The 23,407-nt window shown below is 35.8% G+C and overlaps 2 protein-coding genes across 3 annotated transcripts; both read left to right on the top strand.

The window, feature by feature from the left end:
• Positions 1-6,356: 6,356 nt before the first annotated feature.
• Positions 6,357-17,883, top strand: LOC132607032 (NADPH-dependent aldo-keto reductase, chloroplastic-like). 2 transcript variants are annotated; one of them, XM_060320819.1, is made up of 7 exons: positions 6,357-6,690; positions 14,600-14,650; positions 15,261-15,337; positions 15,805-15,892; positions 16,092-16,367; positions 16,529-16,780; positions 17,490-17,883. In XM_060320819.1, the coding sequence occupies exons 1-7, from the start codon at positions 6,571-6,573 to the stop codon at positions 17,553-17,555; spliced, it is 930 nt and encodes a 309-aa protein (XP_060176802.1). In that variant the 5' UTR covers positions 6,357-6,570; the 3' UTR covers positions 17,556-17,883. The 2 variants fall into 2 exon arrangements, with proteins under 2 accessions (XP_060176802.1, XP_060176803.1); XM_060320820.1 differs by lacking the exon at positions 6,357-6,690 and adding an exon at positions 13,029-13,249.
• A 3,821-nt stretch (positions 17,884-21,704) lies between these two features.
• On the top strand, positions 21,705-22,299 carry LOC132608262 (putative invertase inhibitor). The gene is made up of 2 exons (XM_060322314.1): positions 21,705-21,720; positions 21,839-22,299. Exons 1-2 carry the CDS (start codon positions 21,705-21,707, stop codon positions 22,297-22,299), a joined length of 477 nt encoding a protein of 158 aa, XP_060178297.1.
• Positions 22,300-23,407: the final 1,108 nt, after the last annotated feature.

Genomic DNA, 23,407 nt, shown 5'->3' with positions numbered 1-23,407 from the left:
AAAGGAGGACTTATCTTGAATTTCTTAACCTAACATGTTGGTTAATTTTAATATAGAAAAAATTCAAATATTATCCTTGAATATTCATTCAACGAAATCTTAACACTGCAATATCCTTCTGCAGTTTGGTATGGTGCTTTATTCTTATTATCTATTCTTCAAAGAAGTGTATCTATATGCTTTGAATTAAAATTTTGTCATTACCTAATCTTTTGACAAACTCTCATCCATTTGAATTAAGTAGAACACAAGTTGAATCTTGTAAAGTATAATCGCAGCTTTGTCAAAAGACAAAAGAGACTAAGCTGTAATATGTAAAAACAAATGTGACTATTAAAAAGAGAGTGGTTGAGCATATAAGTCAAATTCTACAGAATATAGACTACTATCTCCATCAGCCTCACCCCGCCATGCCATAAGTGATCTCCCCTTGTTTCAAATGACCACCGGGAATAACACCAAGTTTAGTTGTCGCACTTAAGTTTGTCCAATTTGTTGCGAAACTTAGCTAATCCTGATGTAAGCAAAAGATTTTTGTTAGATATGATGTTAAGGTTGTAGATATTATTTAAAGGAGAGGGTCATTTGGTAATAGAACAAATACAATTATCAGGTTCACCTTCAGAATATATATCCATTTTCGTCTCAGCATGCATGATTGCATTCGACATGTATTTTTTTCACACAAATCATTTTGCATCTCAATGGACTGCTTTATTATTTCATTAATATAGAAATCTGACATGTATAAAGAGAAACTAAGAATCCACATGTTTCCATTAATCTATTAAACAACAAATAGGTAAAATATAAAGTAAAACATATTGGTCACCAAAGAGCTAGGCAACGAAAAATGAAGATATTGTCAAATTGAACTCTTTATGTCATAATGATTTACCAAACCAACTTACCCATAAAAAATGACTGCGAAAAATATCTTAGCTTCCCTTTTCAAAAAAACCATCTTAGCTTCTTAAAAAAATAAATTGATGTTAAGGTTAGACCATAGGTATCAAAATCAATAGATAAACACATTAACTCATTCTCAGTATTTCTCATATAAGAATGAAATTATCCTGAAAGTATAGGCAACACAGTAAACTGACAACTCCATGTCAAGAATAAAAATTCTCTGTCTCCTTCTTCCTTTGGTAGTACCGCTCTTGTTGATTTTAATTGCATTATGTTGCATTTTAAGTCTTGATTCTGCCAGTACAAAACATAAAAGAATTATAAAGAAAACTCAAATGTTAATCTTATAAAGTGAAGCATGTGAATAAATTAAGAAACTTTATATAGTGCAAGACAACAAACTTGTATATTTCAATATATAAACCAAAACAGTAACTTATAAGGCTAAGATACCAGAGCTTGAGAACCAGGAAAAGGACTATCTTCAAAAAGCAAAAAGATGTACTCCAGTGACCAGAAATAATACACAAAAAGTTGGAGAGAAAAAATTCCTTGCATGTTTCAAACATGTAGCTTCGCGGTAGATGGATAAGAAGAAAAGGCAAACTTGTAGGGAAAGAAATAAAAGAAACTGTTTGTGAAAAACAGTAAAGGACTATATTCTCTCCCCCATAACTGCACGAAGCAGTTAATTTTTTCCTGAGTTTGCAGTTTTTAATTTTTTTTTTTGTTTTATATTTTTAAATTGTAATTTTATAGTGTTTTTTGACTCTTCTATTTTTCATTGTTACTCAAATTATTATTAATAGTATTAGAACTCACGCGATGAGCCGTTAACAATAAGGAAAATTAATTATCTTAATATCTTAATTTATTCTAGTAATAATTTTTGTTGCATCTGTTTGACATAACAATACTTAAAATAATAAATTTATGAAATATGAAAAACATAAAATTTAATATGTAATCTTATACAGAAATTTAAATTAATACCCAATTGACATATTATAAGATTATAAAAATAATAAAGGTGTGAAATATTAGAAATACTGTTGATTAGTTAATATAAGTGATCATGATGTAAAATTAGTGATGTAATTTTTATGTTTTAAAACTTGTTATGTTTCAATTAAAATTCAAAACAATTATCTTTCAATTCATGTTCAAAAACTAATCATATGCAACCTAAAAACTTTTATCTTTTTATTTAGATTCAAAGAACATCACAGTTAATTTAAAAGTCAACCACGCTTGTCCTTATGAAAAAAAAATCCATGTAAAATTTTGTAGTGGAAATTTTACTTTCTCTCTATTCTTGTTCCTTGTTCCTTGTTATCGTTATTGACCTATCTCTTACATAATATAATTATATTATCACGTGACTTTTTATTAGCTTACCACTTGACTAAAGTATAAAAGTCTAATACTCACGCACACTATTTTTATCCTTCTTGTTATATTGTAATTTCTCTGTGATTTAACTAACTTACTAATTTAGCGTTTTAACTATAATAAAAATAAAAATAATACTATATTGTATTCTAGATTGTGATTTGAATTCGTCCAAAGTATAAACAGAGAAGTTTTGTTTTTTAATTTTATCATAAGATCTACCGATATTTGATTATTTTTGTTTTAGGTTTAAGTGCAATAAGCAATACATTTTCCCTTTCTTTTGCTTTTGTATAAAGCGATCCAAACCCTTCAGTGCCTTAGGATGAGGATCTGGACCAAATTAAATTAAAAAATAAAGCCATATAAGATTATATTTTTCACTAATTTTTTCCCTTTTTCTTCATTATCTTCAAATGATGGGCAGTCAATTACCTTTAATCACAATCTTAGGTGTACGTAAAGTTTAAATTTAATATGTGAATTAGGATCATTTCAAATTAAACCATGTTATATCCTTTTTTTTTCCTAAATTTTTTTAATTCATTCGAATACTCCAACAATTGTAACACATATGTGACCTATATTGAGTTCTTCACTAGCATATATGACCTATGTAGGAACACTTAAGTAAATAAATTGAATTAATAAGTTTAATAAAATTTGACTTACCTTGATATTTTTCCAGCAGTATGATATACCAAACACTGTGTTACCTGTTTATTCCAAAGCAAAACACAAAAAATTGCTATGTTAATAAAATCAATAGCATTAATAGTCTTTTCCTAGCACGCTCTATGTAAGTCACAACATCAGGAATCACATTCTCCGTGAAGCTCTTGTACTTCTCTGATCTCTTCGTAAATTAGACCCTTAATGTTGTTCATTCTTCACTTCGTCTCTTCTCGCAAGCCTGCTATCTCCTGAATGTTGTCACAGAACACCTTACCATGTCATTTTTTGCACCGCCCTATCCTAATTCTTTGCCCCACTTTGCATGACCTGAGTGGGAAAATTGGTTTGTGAGATTAAAGAGGATTTTTTAAAAAATTCCGTGGAGTAGTTTGTAGCAGAATTAAACTGCCCATGACCATGATTAAAAGTTGGAGTCAATTGGTAGACTATTCTTTTTAAGTTGAACAAATTTGAATTTAATTTTTGTTATCTCAAGTCGAATAGATTTATTTTGAAATTCAAATTCATCATAACCAAGTGGGATGAATTAAACTACCACGCAGTTGGAGGCACATGTCGTGGTTATCTTTAAGTTGATCAAATTTAAATTTAATTTTTGTTATGTAAATTTTGTCTTTAATTTTTTGTATTTTAAAATAGAAATTTTGTGGTGATAACACTTATCATCTCTCATTGTTTTGTCTCTCCTATTATATATAGATTGTGACTCTAGTGCAACCATGTTTAGTATCAACGTTAATTTATACCGACTTTATAGTAACACCAATTACGTACCAAAAGTAACGAAAGGCACGCTTTTTTCTGCTTATGCAAGCGGCCAGCTACAGAAATCAGAAATTAAATTTGGAGACAGCTCCAAGTTAAAAGGGACGATTAATATCGTTTCGTCACCATATTTTTATATGTTGGAAAGTATGAGATATTGTATTATTACTGATAGAATATTGTTAGACCTAAACATAATTAAGAACACACTTGGAAGCCAAAACAGAGGTTTATTTCATACTGGGATTAATTAATTTGATCTGCCGTATGAAGCTAAAGTTGTCGGATACTTGTGCTACAAGTGTTCCATATGACCTCATGTAGCTTACGTCTATTTGGGATTCTATATCTAACGTAACTATCTAAGAGCTAGTTGTAAGAATTTATTCGAGCAACTTATAATTAAAAGATTTCTTTTTTGTTTTTATGTATTTGTGTCTGTATATATCTAGTTGACAATGTTATTCTTCAAGAAAAAGTAACGGTTTTGGTCCCGATTTATTGCTTTAATCCAATTGTAGTCCAAGTGCTATTCAATTGAACACATATGACCTTGGAAATTGACACATATATACAAGTCATAGTACGTAGTTGTTGGCATCAAATTTAAGCAAGGATTAGGCATGGCAACAATAGTCCACAAAAATTAGCATTCGTTAGCCAACTCTTCCAGAACCCAAAACTAAAAAACACACGTCGCCTCTCCTTTATTTTGCTACCCAAGGACCAAGATTCATTCTACATTTAAAATACTTTTTAAATATTTTTGAGTGGGTGTAGTTGGAATTGGTTGAAAATACTTGAACGAGGTTATATACACATTATAAAGAATATTAGAGGTGATTTCGACTTGTTTGAAATCAAAACTCAGACATAGGAAACATCAATGTGACATGTATATATCACATTCTATATCACGTATATCATTGTATATTAGACACAATTTTTTATGGATATACATGAGATCAACGGTTATACAGTGTGATATGCATTGATATTCATAAGGATATACGCAGATATACTGGGGGAAACGCATAGCCTTGAGTTTTCAAATCTAAAATTCATCTTAAATCTACCTGATATTGTCACCAAACACCTCCAATATTGATACTTAAGCTCCTTAAGATGTTTTCAACAAAAACCTCATAATACTTAATCGAAGCAAATCAAAAATACGCAGATCAAAAAATCTGAATCAAGTTTCATAATGATCTTTAACGGTGTTTTCATGTCCTTCTTCAAGTTTTTCTTCCTACATATATTCTTCTTCATTGCAATTTTTTCATTGGATTGCAAGTTTGTGTGAAAAGAAAATTCCTACATTGTTCTAGTGAGGTTGTTGGATCAAGATCTTCGATTGGAAACTTAAATATGAAGTTGATTAGCAGGTTTGGTTGAAAGTTTGAGCTATTAACTAAACTACCAAAGACCAAGGAATAGCGAATCTGGAATTGCCGATGAAGAAGCTTGAATTTGTGCAGCTGGATATAGTTTACCAAATTTTAATTTAAATTGTCAAACAATGCCACTAAGAGAAAGTTAGGCTATAAAAAATTTAAATGTCATTTATTATCGAATACTATTTATAATATAATAAAATATGGTTAAATTATCATATATGAGATTGGATCTAGCCCATATAATCAACGGAAAAGGGTCAAATATTCCACTGTACTATTAAAAATAGTTTAAACCCTTATTTTAGTTTCGGTCCAAATATACCTCTCCACAGTTATACTTTCGGTTCAAATATCCATCTCCCATTATATTTTAACACAAATTTAATGGGAATTATGGGGAACAGCTCAAAGTACCAAGGTAATCTCCAAGTTCAAGTTTTCTAATATTCATTTTCCTCAAAATTCCAATAGCGCTTGATCACAAAAGTAGATGTAATTAACATCGCGCCAGTGGATAATTGAAATGAAAAGAGAAGAAGCTAAGATGAAAAGAAAAAGAAAAAAAACTGAAAGCGGAGGGAATGGGTGGGGACGAGTTAAACGGGTGGATTTCTAAAGAAATTGTGTATTTAAAATTGTGGTAGATCATTTAATTCTAAGTTTGCCACATGTCTTTCCGTCAAAATTAAGGGCAAATTTGTGCCAAAGTATAATGGAAGGAGTATATATGGACCGAAAGTATAACAGGAGGGGTATATTTGGATTGAAACTCAAACGAGGGTATATTTAAACTATTTATGATAGTACAGAGGTATATTTAGCCCTTTTCCATATAATCAACTATATCCATACCACCAAAGCGATGTGGTGCAACGAATATGACTGTTCCTCCCTTAATCAGAGGTCTTGAGTTCGAACCCTAGGTATGGAAATACCCTTGGTAGGGAATGTTTCCTCCAAAAATGGGTCATACCCAGCACGAATCCGAATATAATTGGGCTTCAATGCAGAGGTACCAGACACCAGATAAAAAAAAAAATATATCCAGAAATGAAATGACCCTCGGTAGAGGGCGTTTCCTCAAAAAATGGGCCATACGGCGTTTCCGGGTAAGAAACCAAAAAAACTATATATATAAACACAACCAAACAATGAAACAGATTTCTTTAAATAAAATACTTTCTATTAAAGGTATTTTTCTTGGAAACCTGACACGATTCTCCCTCATCCAAAATTTTTAAGTTATCGTGGCTTACTGTCACTCGGTTGACAGCATGTGTTTGCTATTACTTCACATTTCACTTCCACTCTCTTTCTTCTCTAGTTTTTTTTTTCCTTTTTTGGAATTGTCTCCTTCTCGTTGACTCCTAAGTCGTAAGCTTAATTTTCTTTGAAGAGTGTGTCAATGGCGGAAAGTATACAATACTTTGAATTGAATACTGGTGGTAAGATTCCATCACTGGGTTTAGGTACGTGGCAATCTGATCCTGGTGTTGTTGGCCAAGCTGTTGAGACTGCTATCAAGGTTCTTTCTCTCTGCTATTCAGTTCATTAGTTTGTTTCAGTTTTTGATACTCGCTCCGTCCGATTGTAACCGTTGTTTTAGCTCTTTTTACGTCCATTAGGTGAACCAATAAATACATTTATAATTTACTTTGTTACCTACATTTATTACGGTAGATGTTTTCTCAGAATTGATCAATATCGAAAATATTGAAAATAACTATTCCTCCGTCCCAATTTATATGACTCTCATTTTTAAAGCAGATATTAAAAAAGTAAAAAAAAGAGAGTTAAGGATCCAAATACTTTTTTTAGCATAAGTTTACAACATAAAGGGCCAAGGGTCAAAACACTTATTTTTAATAACTTAAAAGATCGTTATATTCTTTTGAGTTAAAAATAAATGAGTTCATTAGCGGATTAAAAAGTTAGGTTATAATTATAATTCAAAGTCTTAATAAATCGTACACATTTCGAAGAGATTCATTCCTTCATAATTAGTCTAATTATAAAATTAATTCATTAATTGAATTAAAGATATAATTGAAATGCTAAAAATGATTTTCAAAAGTAAACACCCTTCTAAAGCTCATTTTCCAAAGAAAAGATACTTCCTCTTTTAATTAATTGGCCATAAATAAGCTTCTTTCTACCTTTATACCTGTAAATCCTTCATGAAAGAGATTAATACCGTGATTATTCTCATTGAAGGAATTGGTAAATATATCATAGTTACAATGTTCTATTAGGATACAAAATATACTAACCTAAATTAGAAGATTTACAAAATATTCTATGACTACATATTTACATCATTTATCATACCCCCGCAGTCGAAACGGGAGGTTGACGAACGCTGAGACTGTCCCGAAAATCCTCAAATAAGACCTGTGGCAGTTCTTTAGTGAAAATATCGGCGAGCTGATATCGGGACGGAACATGAAGGACACGTACTTGGCCGCGCGCCACCTTCTCACGAACAAAATGGATATCCATCTCAATGTGCTTGGTGCGCTGATGCTGGACTGGATTCCCTGACAAGTAAATAGCACTGACATTATCGCAATACACCAAAGTAGCCTTAGGGATCGGACAATGTAGCTCCAAGAGTAGGTTACGTAGCCAGCATGATTCAGAGACAACATTAGCAACCCCCCTATATTTTGCTTCCGCACTGGAGCGGGAAAGAGTAGGTTGGCGTTTGGATGACCAAGATATCAAATTGTCTCCCAAAAACACGCAATAACCTGACGTTGAACGTCGTGTGTCGGGACATCCCCCGAGTCAGCATCAGTATACGAAACCAAATCAGTAACCGAAGATGGATAGAGATGCAAACCATGATCAAGAGTACCCTGAATATACCGAATAATCCGTTTAAGAGCAAGCATATGCGTATCTCGTGGAGCATGCATATGAAGACAAATCTGTTGCACGGCATAAGAAATATCTGGTCTGGTGAAGGTAAGATACTGAAGAGCACCTGCAAGACTCCGGAAATGAATGGGATCTGCACAAAGATCGCCAGAAGCGGCACTGACCTTCAATTTAGTCCGGAGTGGAAGAAGGCTTACACGAGGACATGCCTGCACGCTCAATAATCTCCGTAGCATAATTTCGTTGTGAAAGAAACATACCACCCTTGTGACGGGTCACCGCAATGCCAAGAAAATAATTCAAAGGACCTAGGTCCTTCATTGCAAATTCTGAGCCAAGAAGGTCCATAATCGAACAGCGGAGAGTATCTGAAGAAGCAGTAAGAGTAATATCATCCACATATAGTAAAAGGTAAGCCAAGTCGGGACCTTTGCTGTAGATGAACAATGAGTTGTCGGACCTGCTATTAACAAAACCAATGGAATAAACAAAGTCAGCAAATCTTTTATACCAAGCTCTCGGTGCTTGTTTAAGCCCGTATAAGGACTTGCGCAACAAGCACACATAATCGGGATGAGAGGGGTCTCGAAAACCCATTGGCTGATGCATATATACTGTCTCCTTGAGCTCGCCATGAAGAAATGCATTTTTGACATCCAACTGATGAATGGGTCAATGCTTAGAGAGAGCTAGACTTAAAACAGTGCGAATCGTAGCTGGCTTTACGACCGGACTGAAAGTCTCACCACAATCAATGCCAACCTGCTGTGTTTTGCCATCACCTACAAGACGGGTTTTATGCCTCTCAAAATCACCATTAGACTTTTCTTTATGAGTAAAAATCCACATAGACCGAATAACATTCACATTAGGTGGACGGGGTACCAACTCCCACGTCTTATTTTTAATAAAAGCATCATATTCATCATTCATGACCAATTTCCAATTCGGGTCACGTAGTGCATCCAACGGATTACGAGGTATGGGGGACCTGGTAACTGCCGTATGTAGATTAAATGGGTGCTTGGGCTTAAAGATCCCGCGCTGACTACGAGTGACCATGCGTGTTTGGGTAGGGGGCTGCTGGATAGGAGGAGTAGTGGTGGAGTTTGGTGGGCTGTTGGCAAGCTGGCTGGGCATATGTGCGGGCTGGTCTAGCGTGGAGGACGGGAGACGCTGCTGCCCAGCCGAAGGTGGCGTGGGCAGCTGGCCTAGAGCAGGCGGAAAACCACTGGGTAGCGGGGGAGGGGGATACGGCTGCGATGAAGAGGGGTTAGTGGCGAGATGACGGATCACGTAAGGTGAAAAACCATCAGCAAGGAAGTTATACGAGGTGGGAGTGGAAGTGTGGATTTTAGAGAACGGAAATTGAGTCTCATCAAACAACACGTGACGACAAATAATGATTTTATTTGAGGATAAATCAAAGCATTTGTAGCCACGATGGCTTGGTGGATATCCCAAAAAGACACATGGAGTTGACCGAGGTTGCAACTTGTGAATATTAGTAGACGGAAAGAGGGGATAACATAAACACCCAAAGACTCGGGGATGAGAATAAGATGGTTTCCGTTGATAAAGGACCTCTAAAGGGGATTTGTAACCCAACAACTTGCTTGGTAGAATATTAAGGAGATAAGTTGTCATTTGTAATGCATGATGCCAAAACGATGGAGGAATGGAGGCATGAGCAAGAAGAGTGCGGATGACATTATTGATGGAACGAATTTTTCTTTCGGCTTTCCCATTTTGAGAGGATGTATGAGGACATGAAAGACGGAAAGACATCCCATTGGACGCACAAAATTTTTCGAATTGACCATTATCATATTCTTTCCCATTATCGCATTGGACATTTTTGATAGGACGTTCAAATTGAGTAAGGATATGGGACTTAAACTCTATGAATTTTGAGTAAACCTCAGATTTTCTAGCCAAAGGGAAAGTCCACAAAAAATTAGTAAAATCATCCAAGAATAAAACATAATAACGATGCCCCATAGAGCTCAAAATAGGAGACGTCCACAAATCACTATGAATAATGTCAAATGGAAATAAAGTTTCGAAAATAGAACTAGCAAAAGGAAACTTAACATGTTTACCAAGAACGCAAGAATGACAAATACTAGATGAACTAGAACTATTACATTCAATGCTCTTATTGCGCCTAAGAAAATTCAAAATAGAAGCTCCCGGGTGGCCCAAACGATCATGCCAACACGTAGAAGACAAGGCAGCAAAAGTTGATGGTGAATGGAAGTGGTGTTTGAGGGTGGACAATGGATAAAGAGCACCCCTACTATTACATCTCATGATGGCCATCCCCGTCCGGAAATCCTTTACAGAAAACCCATAAGAATCAAATTCAACACTCACAGAGTTATCAGTAGTAAATTTACGAACCGATATTAAATTCTTTATGAGTTTTGGAGCAAGAAGGACATTATTTAATAACAATGGAGGGTTCGGGGGAGGCAATTTAGCACGACCACAACCTCGAATTGGAATTGACTTACCATCACCAACAACAATGCCAGTATTATGATCGCTCAAATTAAAATAAGACGAGAGAGTACCTTTTGTGGATGTCATATGGGATGTGGCGCCGGTATCCATATACCAATTTGGAGCGGGTTGGCTCAACGTCATCGTGTGCATGACCGATTCAATATCAGTCGGAGTCCACGGCGTTGTTGGGCCTGCTGCTGCATACGCCTGCTGTTGTGGTCGCGAGCCCAATATTCCAGGTTGGGCCATCGACCTGCCACCAGAAGAAGGTGGCTGCAGCTGCCACTGCTGCTGTGGCCGAGCCCACTGCTGGGTGGGATACGGGCAAGGGGGAGCCCATTGCGGCATCCACCCCCATGGCCACGGTGAAGGGGACTGCTGCCACTGCTGTAGTGGTGAAGAGGACTGCTGCCACTGCTGCTGCATGGGGGCCTGCTGCCGGTTACGACCACCATGGCGACGGTGTGCACTGCCGCCGCCAGAACCACGGCCACCGCCGTTATTTTTCCCGCCGCTAGAGCCCCGATTTTTGTGGTTATTTTTGCCCCTATGATGGTGAGCACGACCAGAATTTTCCATAGGAGTGGAGTCATCAAACTCACGTTGGGAATTAGCCACCATAGCCGAGGGCGAGTCATCATGCATTTCAGCCAACGCCTTTTCCTCAAGGCACAGACTTGACCGAGCTTCGGAGAATGATGGAAGAGGCTTACTTTGCCGGATGTAGGTTCCCACATTCTTGTACTCTTCGGTGAGGCCAGCCACCATTTGAAGAACGAGGCGGTTGTCGGTCACCGAAGCCCCCACGCTCTTGAGTTGATCGGCCAAGGTCTTGAGTCGTTGACAATACGCCGAAGCGTTTGGAAAATCCCGCAACTTGACATGAGAGAAATCATGTTCCAATGCAACGGCACGGGAGTTTTTGTTGTCTTGAAAAAGATTACGGAGGCGATCCCAAGCCTCCTTCGTCGATAGATCTTCTTCGATGATCGTATGCAATAAGTCCGTGGAGATGGTTGCATACACCCATTGAAGTACCATGGCATCCAAGGTGGACCACAACTCCTTTTCTTCGTTGGTGGAAGGAGCTTTCTCTTTTCCGGTCGAGAGAATACGGAAGAGGAGGAAAGAAAACCCTAGTATCTGGTACCATGTAAAGAAATTGATCATGGGCCTAACTCAACCTCAAAAGCTAGCTTACGAGGGGAGGATTGCCCAAGTCAATATAAGGAGACCACCCATCTCATTAACCACCGATGAGGGACTCAACACCCCACCTCACGCCCAGGGCTGGACATCTGGAGCGTGGGCAATTTAATTTGGGGGCCTAACATCGGGTGAGATGGAACCTGGCTCTGATACCATGAAAGAGATTAATTCCGTGATTATTCTCATTGATGGAATTGGTAAATATACCATAGTTACAATGTCCTATTAGGATACAAAATATACTAACCTAAATTAGAAGATTTACAAAATATTCTATGACTACCTATTTACATCATTTATCACTTCAACACATTTTACAAAACAAGAATACAATTTTAGCCATAAAATATTAAATTCGTAGGTCAACCGCATTGTGCGAATTCTTAATATCGGGGTGTCTAACACCTTCCTCAGGAAATCACCTGAACCTTTACCCTTTTCTCTTGTACTAAAAAAGGTTTTTAAAAAATACCTTTAAACTTGGTTTCCTAATTTCCATACAATGAATTAGGAGGCGAATCTGTTTGTTCACGATAAAGAGCCAAAGTTATGAGAAAATTGAACCGTAACACTACAAAAAAATGTGGTGCTTCTCCCTTAACTAGAGGTTTCGGATTCGAGCCGTGAATATGGAAAAATTCGTGGTAGGGAGCGTTTCCTCCCAGAAATGAGTTCTACCCGACGCAAATCCGAATATAGTCGGACTTTAATACAGATACCAAACACCGGATGGAAAACTAACGCAACCAAACAATGAAAAAGATTTCTGTAAATAAAATACTTCTAATTGAGCAAAATTCTTATAACCTGACACGATTCTCCCTCATCCAAAAAATTTAAAAATTATCGTGGCTTACTATCACTGTTTGTTCACGGCAAAGAGTCAAAGTTATGGGAAGCTTTTATGCACGAGTGTAAAATCGGACCGTAACACCACCAAAAAATGTGGTGCTCTTCCCTTAACTAGAAGTCTTAGGTTCGAGCCGTGGATATGAAAATATCCGTGGTAGGGAGCGTTTCCTCCAAAGAATGGGTTCTAACCGTCGCAAATCCGAATGAATATAATCGGATTTCAATGCGGATACCAAATACCGGATGGGAAATTAACACAACCAAACAATGAAAAAGATTTCTGTAAATAAAATACTTCTAATTGAGCAAAATTCTTATAACCTGACACGATTCTCTCACATCCAAATTTTTAAAAACTATCGTGGCTTACTGTCACTCAGTTGACAGCACGTGTTTGCTAATAATTCACATTTCACTTTCCACTCTCTTTCTTCTTTAGTTCTTTTTTGGAATTGTCTCCTTCTCGTTGACTCCAAATTAGTCGTAAGCTTAATTTGTTTTGAAGAGTGTGCCAAATGGCTGAAAGTATACAATACTTTGAATTGAATACTGGAGCCAAGATTCCGTCAGTGGGTTTAGGTACGGGGGCGTCTGATCCTGGTCTCGTTGGCCAAGCTGTTGAGACTGCCATCAAGGTTCAGTTGATTAGTTTGTTTCAGTTTTTTTAATACTCCTTAACGGTTGCTTTAGCTCTTTTTACGTCCGGGAAAACAATAAATACATGTATATTTTGACGTAGTTAACCGCGTTATGTTTTTTCAGAATTGAACAATATTCAAAATAACTACTCCTCGTCCCAATTTATACAACACTTTTATCGTTTAAATCAGTTCCAAAAAGAATGATATATTTATATATTTAGTAATAATTTAACTCTAAAATTTCTGTTTTGCCCTTAATAAAATGATTTTTGTCCACAAAAATTTCTTTGACTTGTTTCAAACCACAAGATTCAAAAGTCTTTCTTTCTTAAACTTCGTGCCCAGTCAAATACCCTCGGATAAATTGAGACGGAGGGAGTACTTATTTAATGTTATAGATAATTATTTTGGAACAATTTTTTTGAGCTAAAGCCATAGTTAAAATTTGGACGGAGGGAGTAATTTACCTTTATTAAACCAGTAATTACTGTGAGAAAGTGCACTCATTGACTATGATTTGTGACATGAGTGAACGTGAAGATAATTGCCATGTATTTATTCGATTGAAATATGGGGTGCGGATAAGTTTTTAGCCTTGAAGCCAACTTTAATTTACTAAATTCTTGTGAATACATATTAATTAAAGTTTATGTAAAACACACATGTCAATGCACCTTTCCCCTGAGCTACAATAGAAGTTACGCCAGAGGCTTATCTAGGATTTAAATGTTATTGGTTCATATTCGCAATTCTACCACCTCCATCAAATTTACTGGGTTCAAAATTTATACGCCCCTGAGTTACGGGTTTGGCAGAACCTAGCAATTTTAGCTCAGACTATGTATTTGTATAAAGAAATTCAGTTAATACATATAAATAAAGTATCCTGAACCCATTAAGCAAATAGAGTTTTGGTTCAGAGCCCATAAATTTAAAATCTTGGATATGCCTCTTGTGTGAGTAAATATTTTTCTGCGGCGACTAGCTGCCAATGTCAATGTTACCACATTAAAATGCAGGATTCATTTTGGGCAGATGTATTTGGGATCACAGATTCAACTGTAAAAATTATCTTTGTCACATAATTATATGATTAGACTCTGGTATAACGTCCGCAATGTGGAAAAAAGTGAAGAAATGTGTCCCACATTTGGTGCTAACATACTTGTAACGGATCAATTTAGAAAGTCGCCCGCTTTTGAAGTGTCACTTGCAATTACTACATTGACAGCATTGTGGTTAGCAAGGGATGATTGTCTAGTGCAAGAAAATTAGAGCAGTGTCATATTTGGTATTTCGCGCAATTTTTCGGAGTTAGTTATTCACTTCTCATTTATACTACAGGTTGGATACCGTCATATTGATTGTGCTCAAGTTTATGGCAATGAAAAGGAGGTAATTTAAGTTAATGATTAAGCAAATATAGGCTTTTCATAGATGAATGTCTCTTGCATTACACATGTTATCACAAATGGACACAATATAAAGTGCTTTATTGAGATTTCTGTTTTTTTCCAAAGACATTTTTAAGTTGTCACTAACGCTTCACATATCTTTTCACGTGTTCCTCAAATGCTGGTGCTGTAGTGCAGGGTGAAAACATATTTGGGTTTTATCTTGGATCTCAGCTATGAGCACACAAAATAATCTGAAAAGCCATAATGAGCTTGGAGAAAGATGGCATTTTAATTGTCCTGTTGGCTTCGTTACTAATAGACATGCCACTTTTTTGCAAATTTCTCTGGCATTTGGTTATTCCTGTCAAAAGTGGATTAACATCTTAACCTTACAAGCTTTGAACTCCTCTTTATGCCATGTCTATTGTTTTAGCTGGAGATTTATTTTTCAAAACATGTGCTGGACTAATAATTTATTGTTGTTTGCTTAAAACTATGATTTATTTCTATAGAGTGTATAACATGATCAATGTTTGTGTTCCTCTTTTCTGCATTAATCTGTAACCAGAAGTCTTACCTCTACTGACTTTTTTTTTCCATTTAATTAGATTGGTGAAGTTCTGAAGAGGCTTTTCAATGATGGTGTTGTCAAGAGGGAAGATCTCTTTATTACATCCAAGCTCTGGTAATCAAGAGTCGAACAAATTAATAAAAAACATATTTTTCTTCATTTCTCACCCTAAATATAACAGAACACATTTCTGTCCTTTTGGAAGTCAACTTATTCAATGTTTGTGGTCTCATCAGTTATCAACCATCCTTTTTTGATTTAGCGTTGTTGAGTTCTCTCTCTTTGTCTCTCTATCTCTTTTGAGTTGTGGGATGTAATGGTGCTTTTGATGTATGCTTTAGCTTCCTAATATTAGACAATGAAACAATTACTCTAAGCTGCCTTTAGTAATAGGATCTTTTAATTCCTTCCTTTTATATGCATCAAGTGTCCTTTTTTAGTTTTATGTCAAACGCGTGTCATAGTTGATTCAGATGACATGCATTCGAGCAATTGCATTGTTGTTCACTGGTTCTTTTCCATTAACTTCTGTCCTTTGGGTTTAAAGATATTCATAGATTGTAATATATGAACTTGTGTAGGTGCACTGATCATGCACCTGAAGATGTACCGGTGGCATTTACCAAAACTCTAGATGATCTGCAACTCGACTACCTTGATTTGTACCTCGTGAGTACTGCTTAACAGAAGCTTTTCATAAGTGATGCTGACTAGATGTTTCCCTTTCGGTTAACTATCTTTTAGAAGCATCTGCTGCTATGCCTGTGTCTTATAAAAGAATTCTCTTAAAAAGGGGATCAAATGAGTTGTTAAACTTCTGAGTGGCTTGCATTTTCATTTTCCTATTTGGTTTTATCTTTTTTTGAAGATTCACTGGCCTATCCGGATGAAGAATGCTGCCGATCACTTTAAACCTGCAAATCTATTTCCAGCAGATATACCAAGCACATGGCAAGCAATGGAGAAACTTTATGATTCGAGGAAGGCTAGAGCTATTGGGGTTAGCAATTTCTCTACTAAAAAACTCGGATATCTTCTCGAAACAGCTCGTATTCCTCCCGCTGTTAACCAAGTGGAGTGTCATCCTACATGTCAGCGGACAAAATTAAAGGAATTATGCCAATCCAGGGGAGTGCACCTCTCTGTAAGCTCACTAACCAAAAGCAGTTTTCACATTTGCATATATTTTAGTCTATTTCTACTCGGAATTGGTTGATTTATTACTATTAATCAGTTTCATGAATAGACTGTCGATCGCTTTCTTTTATTTTGGTCTTTTAATATGTTTATTTTTATTTCTTTCAGGGCTATTCACCGCTCGGTTCTCCTGGTTTAGTATTCCTTAAGGGTGATGAGGTTCTGAAGCAGCCTGTTGTTGTCTCAGTTGCTGAGAAATTGGGAAAGACTCCGGCTCAGGTTTGTCTTCGTTGGGGTGTGCAGATGGGTCATAGTGTACTTCCTAAAAGCACACATGAATCAAGGATCAAAGAGAATTTTGATATTTTTGACTGGTCCATACCTGATGACTTGTTCACCGAGTTCTCTGAAATTCAGCAGGCAAGTTGTTTATGCTTTCCTTCTTATTCAATACCTGTTGGACTGCCGGTTCTTTTGATATGACGAAGATTGAAATTTTAAAGCAATCCCTTACCTTTTTATCATATTCCGGCATGAAAATTCACATGGAACAAAAAAGTTGGCTATATACCATCTCAGGCGATAGCATTCCTTGTTCCGGGGGAGAAAAGGAAGGAAAGAAAGAAAGAAAGAAAAAGAAACAAAAACTACATTCTTGCATTTGTTAGAAGAGTGTCTTATTTGTGGTTCAGCTAGCGATAGACAAACTATGAATGCATGCCTATATGTGTGAACTAGATAATTCGATTAGCCGGTAAAAGCTAGGATTTTGAGTTTATGGGTTCTAGATTTTAGAAAAGTCAGCTTACTGAATTCTGAATATCATGTAGATTTAAATTAAAAAAAAAAACAAATACATAGTTTGGCCAAAGCTACTGACATCTGCCGAATCCGTAAGCAGAGCTGTAGCTCCGCCCCTTCTAGTACACAACCTTTCCACTCCCCAGACCAAAAAGAAATTGCCTCATCATTGCCCCTAACTCCTTTATAATATCTTTGCTAACACATTGAATTAGACTTTGATGGTTGGAGTTTTTTCTTTGTAAGTGAATTTAACAGGTACGTTCTTCATCAAGAACTTTGCTGGGTATATTTTATCCAGTTCTCGTTGTTATTTTGCATTGTGCAGGCTAGCCTGTTTAGAGTCACTCCATTTGCGAAAACTCTTGCAGAGATATTGGATGGTGAGTTTTAGAGTTACAGATAAAATTTAGGAGAATGGCCAATGTGAATCCATTTCATCTCTTAGATGCAGGTCTCGTGTACACTACTGTTGGTTCATTTTACGTTGGGGAATCTATAGTTGATTATATTTTTCATGTCCCTTCGAGGACATCCGATAAAAAAAAAAAAAAAAAAATTCATCCGATATGTTCTGTGATCATATTTAGGGACCAATTTCAACTTTATATTGTAGTAACATACCATGTTTGCACTTTGAGTAGCAAAATGAAAATATCCTATTGTTGTATCACTACTTTTATTTCTGTGGAAGAAATTAGTTTTTGTGCATTACAAGTAAATAGGCAAGTCATGGTCTTCCCAGGCTATGGTGAAACTGGGGTAAATTTCATAAATGGTAATATAACTATGTTTGCACTAAAGTTATACAATTTTGTTTTGTCCCTTAAGAGTTGCAACACTACAACCTTGGTAACCAAATGACCATAATAACTGGAAAATGTTAACTTTCGTGGCCTTTTTCAGTTGAGTGACTACAAGTTTCTGCAAACGAAAATTAATTTTCCATTTTTGCCTCTCTCTATCAGGAAATACCCCTGATATCAGATCACCTCGCCAAAAATGCACATCCCAATCAATGTTCAGAATTTCACTATAAAAAGGCATGCCCAAAGGTTTATTTTACATAGCTCCACTAAAAAAAAAAAAACATACCTCCACTTCCTTTTTAACTTTCACATCAAAATAAAATGGCCAAACTATTGTTCCCTTCATCATCTCTGATTTTTCTCATTATGTGTTACAAAGCTAGCCACAAGCCAATCCCCTTTAGTGTCAAACTTTTGTTATAATAGACCAATCAAAGACCCAAAGTTTTGCATAAGGGTTCTTGAATCAGATCCTCATTCTAAGACAGCAAAAAATGCTCATGCTCATGATCTTGAAGGATCAATAATTGATTTGGGATCAAATTATGCCCACTCTTGCTAAGTGAAAAAGATCCAAATATTAAAGCTCCTTTGGGCTCTTGTGCTTCAGCATATAATTTACTAAATTTGGATTTTTGTAGCATTAGAGTAGCTTTTCAATCTGGAAGATATATAGGTCAACAAGGAGCAGATGCTAGGCTTGCTGTTTCAAAGTGTAACATAGCCAGATAGCCTTTAATGAGAAGAAATAGACAAGTCCTCTTGCAGTTGAAAATAATAATTTGTTTAATTTCATTCAGATATCCTTACTAATGCTATTTCTATGTAACCTTTTTTACTACATGAATATGATATTATGATTGAGAAGTTTTTGCTTTTATATATTTCGGAGTTTAAAGCGGGGAATTTCACTAGAAATGTCCCATATGTCAAATGATTCATAAATAATATTTATGATGGTATTTAAAGGAAAAAAATTATCCATTCAAGCTATTAAACCAGCACAATATAGAAAAGAGTACCGAGGGTTACAAGCATAATGGAAATAGTAATGAGAGTTCTTTTCATTTATTTCCCCATCTTCAGTATCCACTTTGGAGTTTCAACTAATTTATGTTCAAACCCATATAAGGCCCTGTTAAAGCTAGTTAATGATTGAAGCAAGCTAAGTTGGTGTGAATAAGAAATGGAGGGAAAAAGAGAATGGAAGGAAAATGAGGTTTAAAGCAAAATTCCTTTGAAAAGGAGTTTTGTACCACATTGGTGGTAGAAAGAGAAAGTTATGTGCTTATATTAGAAAGCACTTATTCTAATTCTTAAAGGGTTGAGAAGAGGGATTCTCCTTGCGCCATCGTTGCTCGGCTTTGGATTCCGAAAATATTAATTAAATTTCGCGGAATAAAAATAAAAGCTCCAACATTCTTATTTTTTCGGAAAAGGCAAGGCCTTTCCAAACAGTCACCAACCTGTTCTGAACAGGTACATTCGCGGCTATATAAACTGAAATTGGATTGATTGATAATTTTTTTAGACCAAATTTATTTAAATTCAATTTTCATTTTCTGATATTATTTTTTTTATTCCCGCCGAAGATATTAATTAAATTTCGCAGAATAAAAATAAAAACTCCAATGTTCTTATTTTTTCGAAAAAGGCAAGGCCTTTCCGGACGACACCAACCTGTTCTGAACAGGTATATTCGCGGCTATATAAACTGAAATTGCCTCATTTTTCCAGTACTGAAAATTTCAAAATCTTTTGTATTCTTGCATTCTGCATATTTCTCCAAAATCAAAACTGAGTCAGTGTGTGATTTGTTACCGTTCTTGAGTTCGACAAAGTCGTTGGCGTTTGAGGTACCGCTACTCCTATGACAGGTATATCCGTTTTATCCTGGGAGGAAGTAATCCATAACCTCGGGTACAGTGAGGGGATTAAATTCCTTAAGGACACACAGTGAATTCTGTGGTCTCCGATATTTTTTTTTGTTTCTGCGTATTTTCCAGTTTACACAATTTCTGTTTTTTTCTGTTTCAGTTTTTGCTTTTCTGTTTCTGTTTTTTTGAAGTTTCTACACAGAGTTTAATAACAGGGCCGAGGGAAGCGCTCTCTAATGTTTTCCTTCACGAGGGCTCAAGTCAGGGATCTCTGGTTAAGGGTGAAGAAATCCTATCTATCCCAACATAATCCTTGGTAGTGGAGTAATGGAAGTCATGAACTCATGATTACTATGAAAGAAAATTAGTGAGTAAAAATGGCCATCCACATAACTTTCATTACACTAAATTGTTCTCTGATTTTTGTAAGCAAGTGCATACCAAGAAGAAAGAATCTCTTTCAAGTGCGTCAGTGATTAAACAACATATTCTATGTAATCCTACAAGTGGGGTCTTGAGAGGGTTAGATATACTCAGATCTTATTTCTACCTTTGCGAGGTAAAGATGTTTCTGATAGATCCTCGGCTCAAAAGAAGTGAAGTCAAAGCAGGATGAAAATAAACAATACATTGCACTCTAACACCACGTCAAAAGTCATCACATGACAAATAGCCAGAGACCAATACACAACTAGAGGTGGCAAATGAGCGGTAGGGTTAAATTTGAGCGGGTCAAAATGGATTAAGTAAATGAACAGGTCATAATCCAACCAGTACAAAATTTACTTGGGTCAATACGGGTTGGGTCAATATGTGTAAAATAACATGTCAAAACTCAACCCGCCCAATATAACCCAAACTGACCAAATTATAATTTGTATAGTACTGACTACTGAGCACTGATGTGATACGGTGAAGGTCTTGTAAGTTAAATCCCAAATTTATGAAAAAACAAATTCAAGTATGAAAGCTCCATCTTCAACTCAAAAAGCACCATTAATTGATGCCGAAATTGAATATTACATCATAAATTGATTTCTGGTTATTTGAACGTATAATAATTGGATAAGTATTTTATAACTAACTAATTTACAAAAAACTGTGTTGGAGCACATTTAGAAACTGAGACTTAACAACAATAAAATGTTAGAATTTTTAAAAAAAGAGTAACGTGTAAAGGGCCTTTGTAAAATTGTTATTATAAAAATGAAGGGACTCACTTGCGAAGAGCTTAAAAAGTACAATGTACTGACAAAGAATAAAGAAACAATTACAGAACAATTCGTTTTCGAGTTATAATGACATATTTTGTAGTATAAGAAAATATTAATTTATCAAGATATTTAAGGAAGTTGTTGTTCAAATGGATATTGCTTTCTCATATAGGAACAATAAGCAAAGGAAACACGTATAATTCCAGATTGAAGCTAAAATATTTAGGCTTGACGGGTTGATAACTAATCCGTTGAGCAGCCCAAACTGACCCGCCCAAAAGATGGGTTGTTTTGTGTTCAACCTGTTGGGTCAACTCAACAAATGGGTCATGACCCAACCCGTAAAAACATCGGACGGATTGAGTGGGTTTGTGTTGATTTTGCCACCCCTTAACACAAGTCTATAAGCATCCACTTTTTCAAGAAAATAAGCAATTTTTTTGAAAATATCTGTAATTTGGAGCTATTAGTTTGATAATTTACTGTCAAAAACTGCAATGTCATATATGTAGATTTTGCAATATGATCACAATACTTTACTGATCTTGATCATCTTGGCCGAAGATAATGAGAAATCTAGGGCGGATTTTAGCAATACATAATCAAGTAATTACTTCATTTGTATTGGATCACCTTGCTATAAATGCATCCCAATCAAGGTAACAGAATTCACTATAAAAAGACATGGTCAAAGGCTTATTTTATATCACTTTCACATCAAAAGAAAATGGCCAAACCATTGTTCATTTTTCTCATTTTCTTGTGTTACAAACCTAGCCACAAGCCAATCTCCCTTAGTGTCAAACTTTTGTAACAATGGAGTCAAAGACCCAAACTTTTGCTTAAAGGTTCTTGGATCAGATCCTCGTTCTAAAGCAGCAAAAAATGCTCATGATCTTGAAGGATTAACAATTGATTTGGGATCAAATATGGCCAAAACAGTAACTAATAAGTGTTCAGCACTGTTGCGAAGTGAAAAAGATCCAAATATTAAAGCTGCTTTAGGCTCTTGTACTGGAGCATATGGTTTGCTAAATTTGGATTTTGATAGCATAAGAGAAGCTGTTCAATCTGGAGGAAATATAGATAAACAAGGAGCAGATGCTAGAGTAGCAGTTTTAAAGTGCAACCATGACTTTGATGACAAGAAATTGACATCCCCTCTTGCAGATGACAATAATAATTTGTTGAATTTCATTCAGATTATCCTTGCTAATGCTGTGAATGGACATGATTAAGTTTTTATTTCATTATATTTCGAAGTTTAAAGTGCGGAATTTCACTAGAAATGTCTCATATGTACTATGATTCATCAAAATGTAACCCTCGCTAAGCATAATCTACCATATATAACTTTCATGACACCAAAATGTTTTCCGATTTTCCTAAGCAAGTACATGTAAATTCTTGCATCAGCCAATGGAATGAAACCAAGAAGAGTGCCCCCCACCCCCACAACCCAAAAAGAAACTAAGAATCTCTTTCAAGATCTGTAGTGTTTTCAACTTGAATCTGGAAAGGCAGCTCTTCATAACAAGTTTGCAAGTGATATACACTGAAGAAGCCCCCATAATTCACAAAGCAACCTGAGAAAGCTACTGTACAAAAGACAGAATCTATGCATATGCATATACAAATCCAAAAGCCTCTGATATGTATATAAATTGCAGAAATCAGTACACCAGAGGTAAGAACCTAACAAAGGAAACTAATACACTGCAATGCTAAACAAATTAGTTGCATTTCTACAACAAAAGTGGTACACCAGGTAAAAGAGCTATATGACACTCGAAGTAACAAGGCATAGTGCAAGCATAAAATCCATAGGAAGCCAAATCAGATTTATATTCGTAAATAGGTGATAAGATGCCATCAGCATACAACTGAGATATCAGTCTCCACACTCAAGATATGAGAATTCTATATTCTGTTCCTATGTTCAGATAATTAAGTACGACTATTGAGCATCCTTCCTTTTGGTCCTTCTATCTTTTCATCAAACATTACAGATGGGTTTCCTTTTATGCTAGTCACAAGCTTAATGATTAGTTTTTTCACCATATAGTTCCTAAAGCCCCAAAAGGTTTAATATAGTACAACTGAAAACATTCCTTAAATAAAGTTCCTACTGACCCTAGATCCAAGTCTTCTCTTAGCTTTTATATAACGTAAGTGTTTTATAATGCTCAAGTTGAGTCAATCCCAACCTCGAGGTTTCATAAGCCGAGAAACAGGCAGACCATCTCTTCTTCAATAATTTTTCTAACAAGTATAAGAAATTGCATCAGTGAATACAGAGGGATACTGCCTCTGCTATAGAATATGCACCAGCTAATTAGAACTAAA

Source organism: Lycium barbarum, chromosome 8 (genome assembly GCF_019175385.1).
Source record: "Lycium barbarum isolate Lr01 chromosome 8, ASM1917538v2, whole genome shotgun sequence".
NCBI classification, from domain to species: domain Eukaryota; kingdom Viridiplantae; phylum Streptophyta; class Magnoliopsida; order Solanales; family Solanaceae; genus Lycium; species Lycium barbarum.
This window is presented reverse-complemented; position numbering and strand designations above follow the sequence as displayed.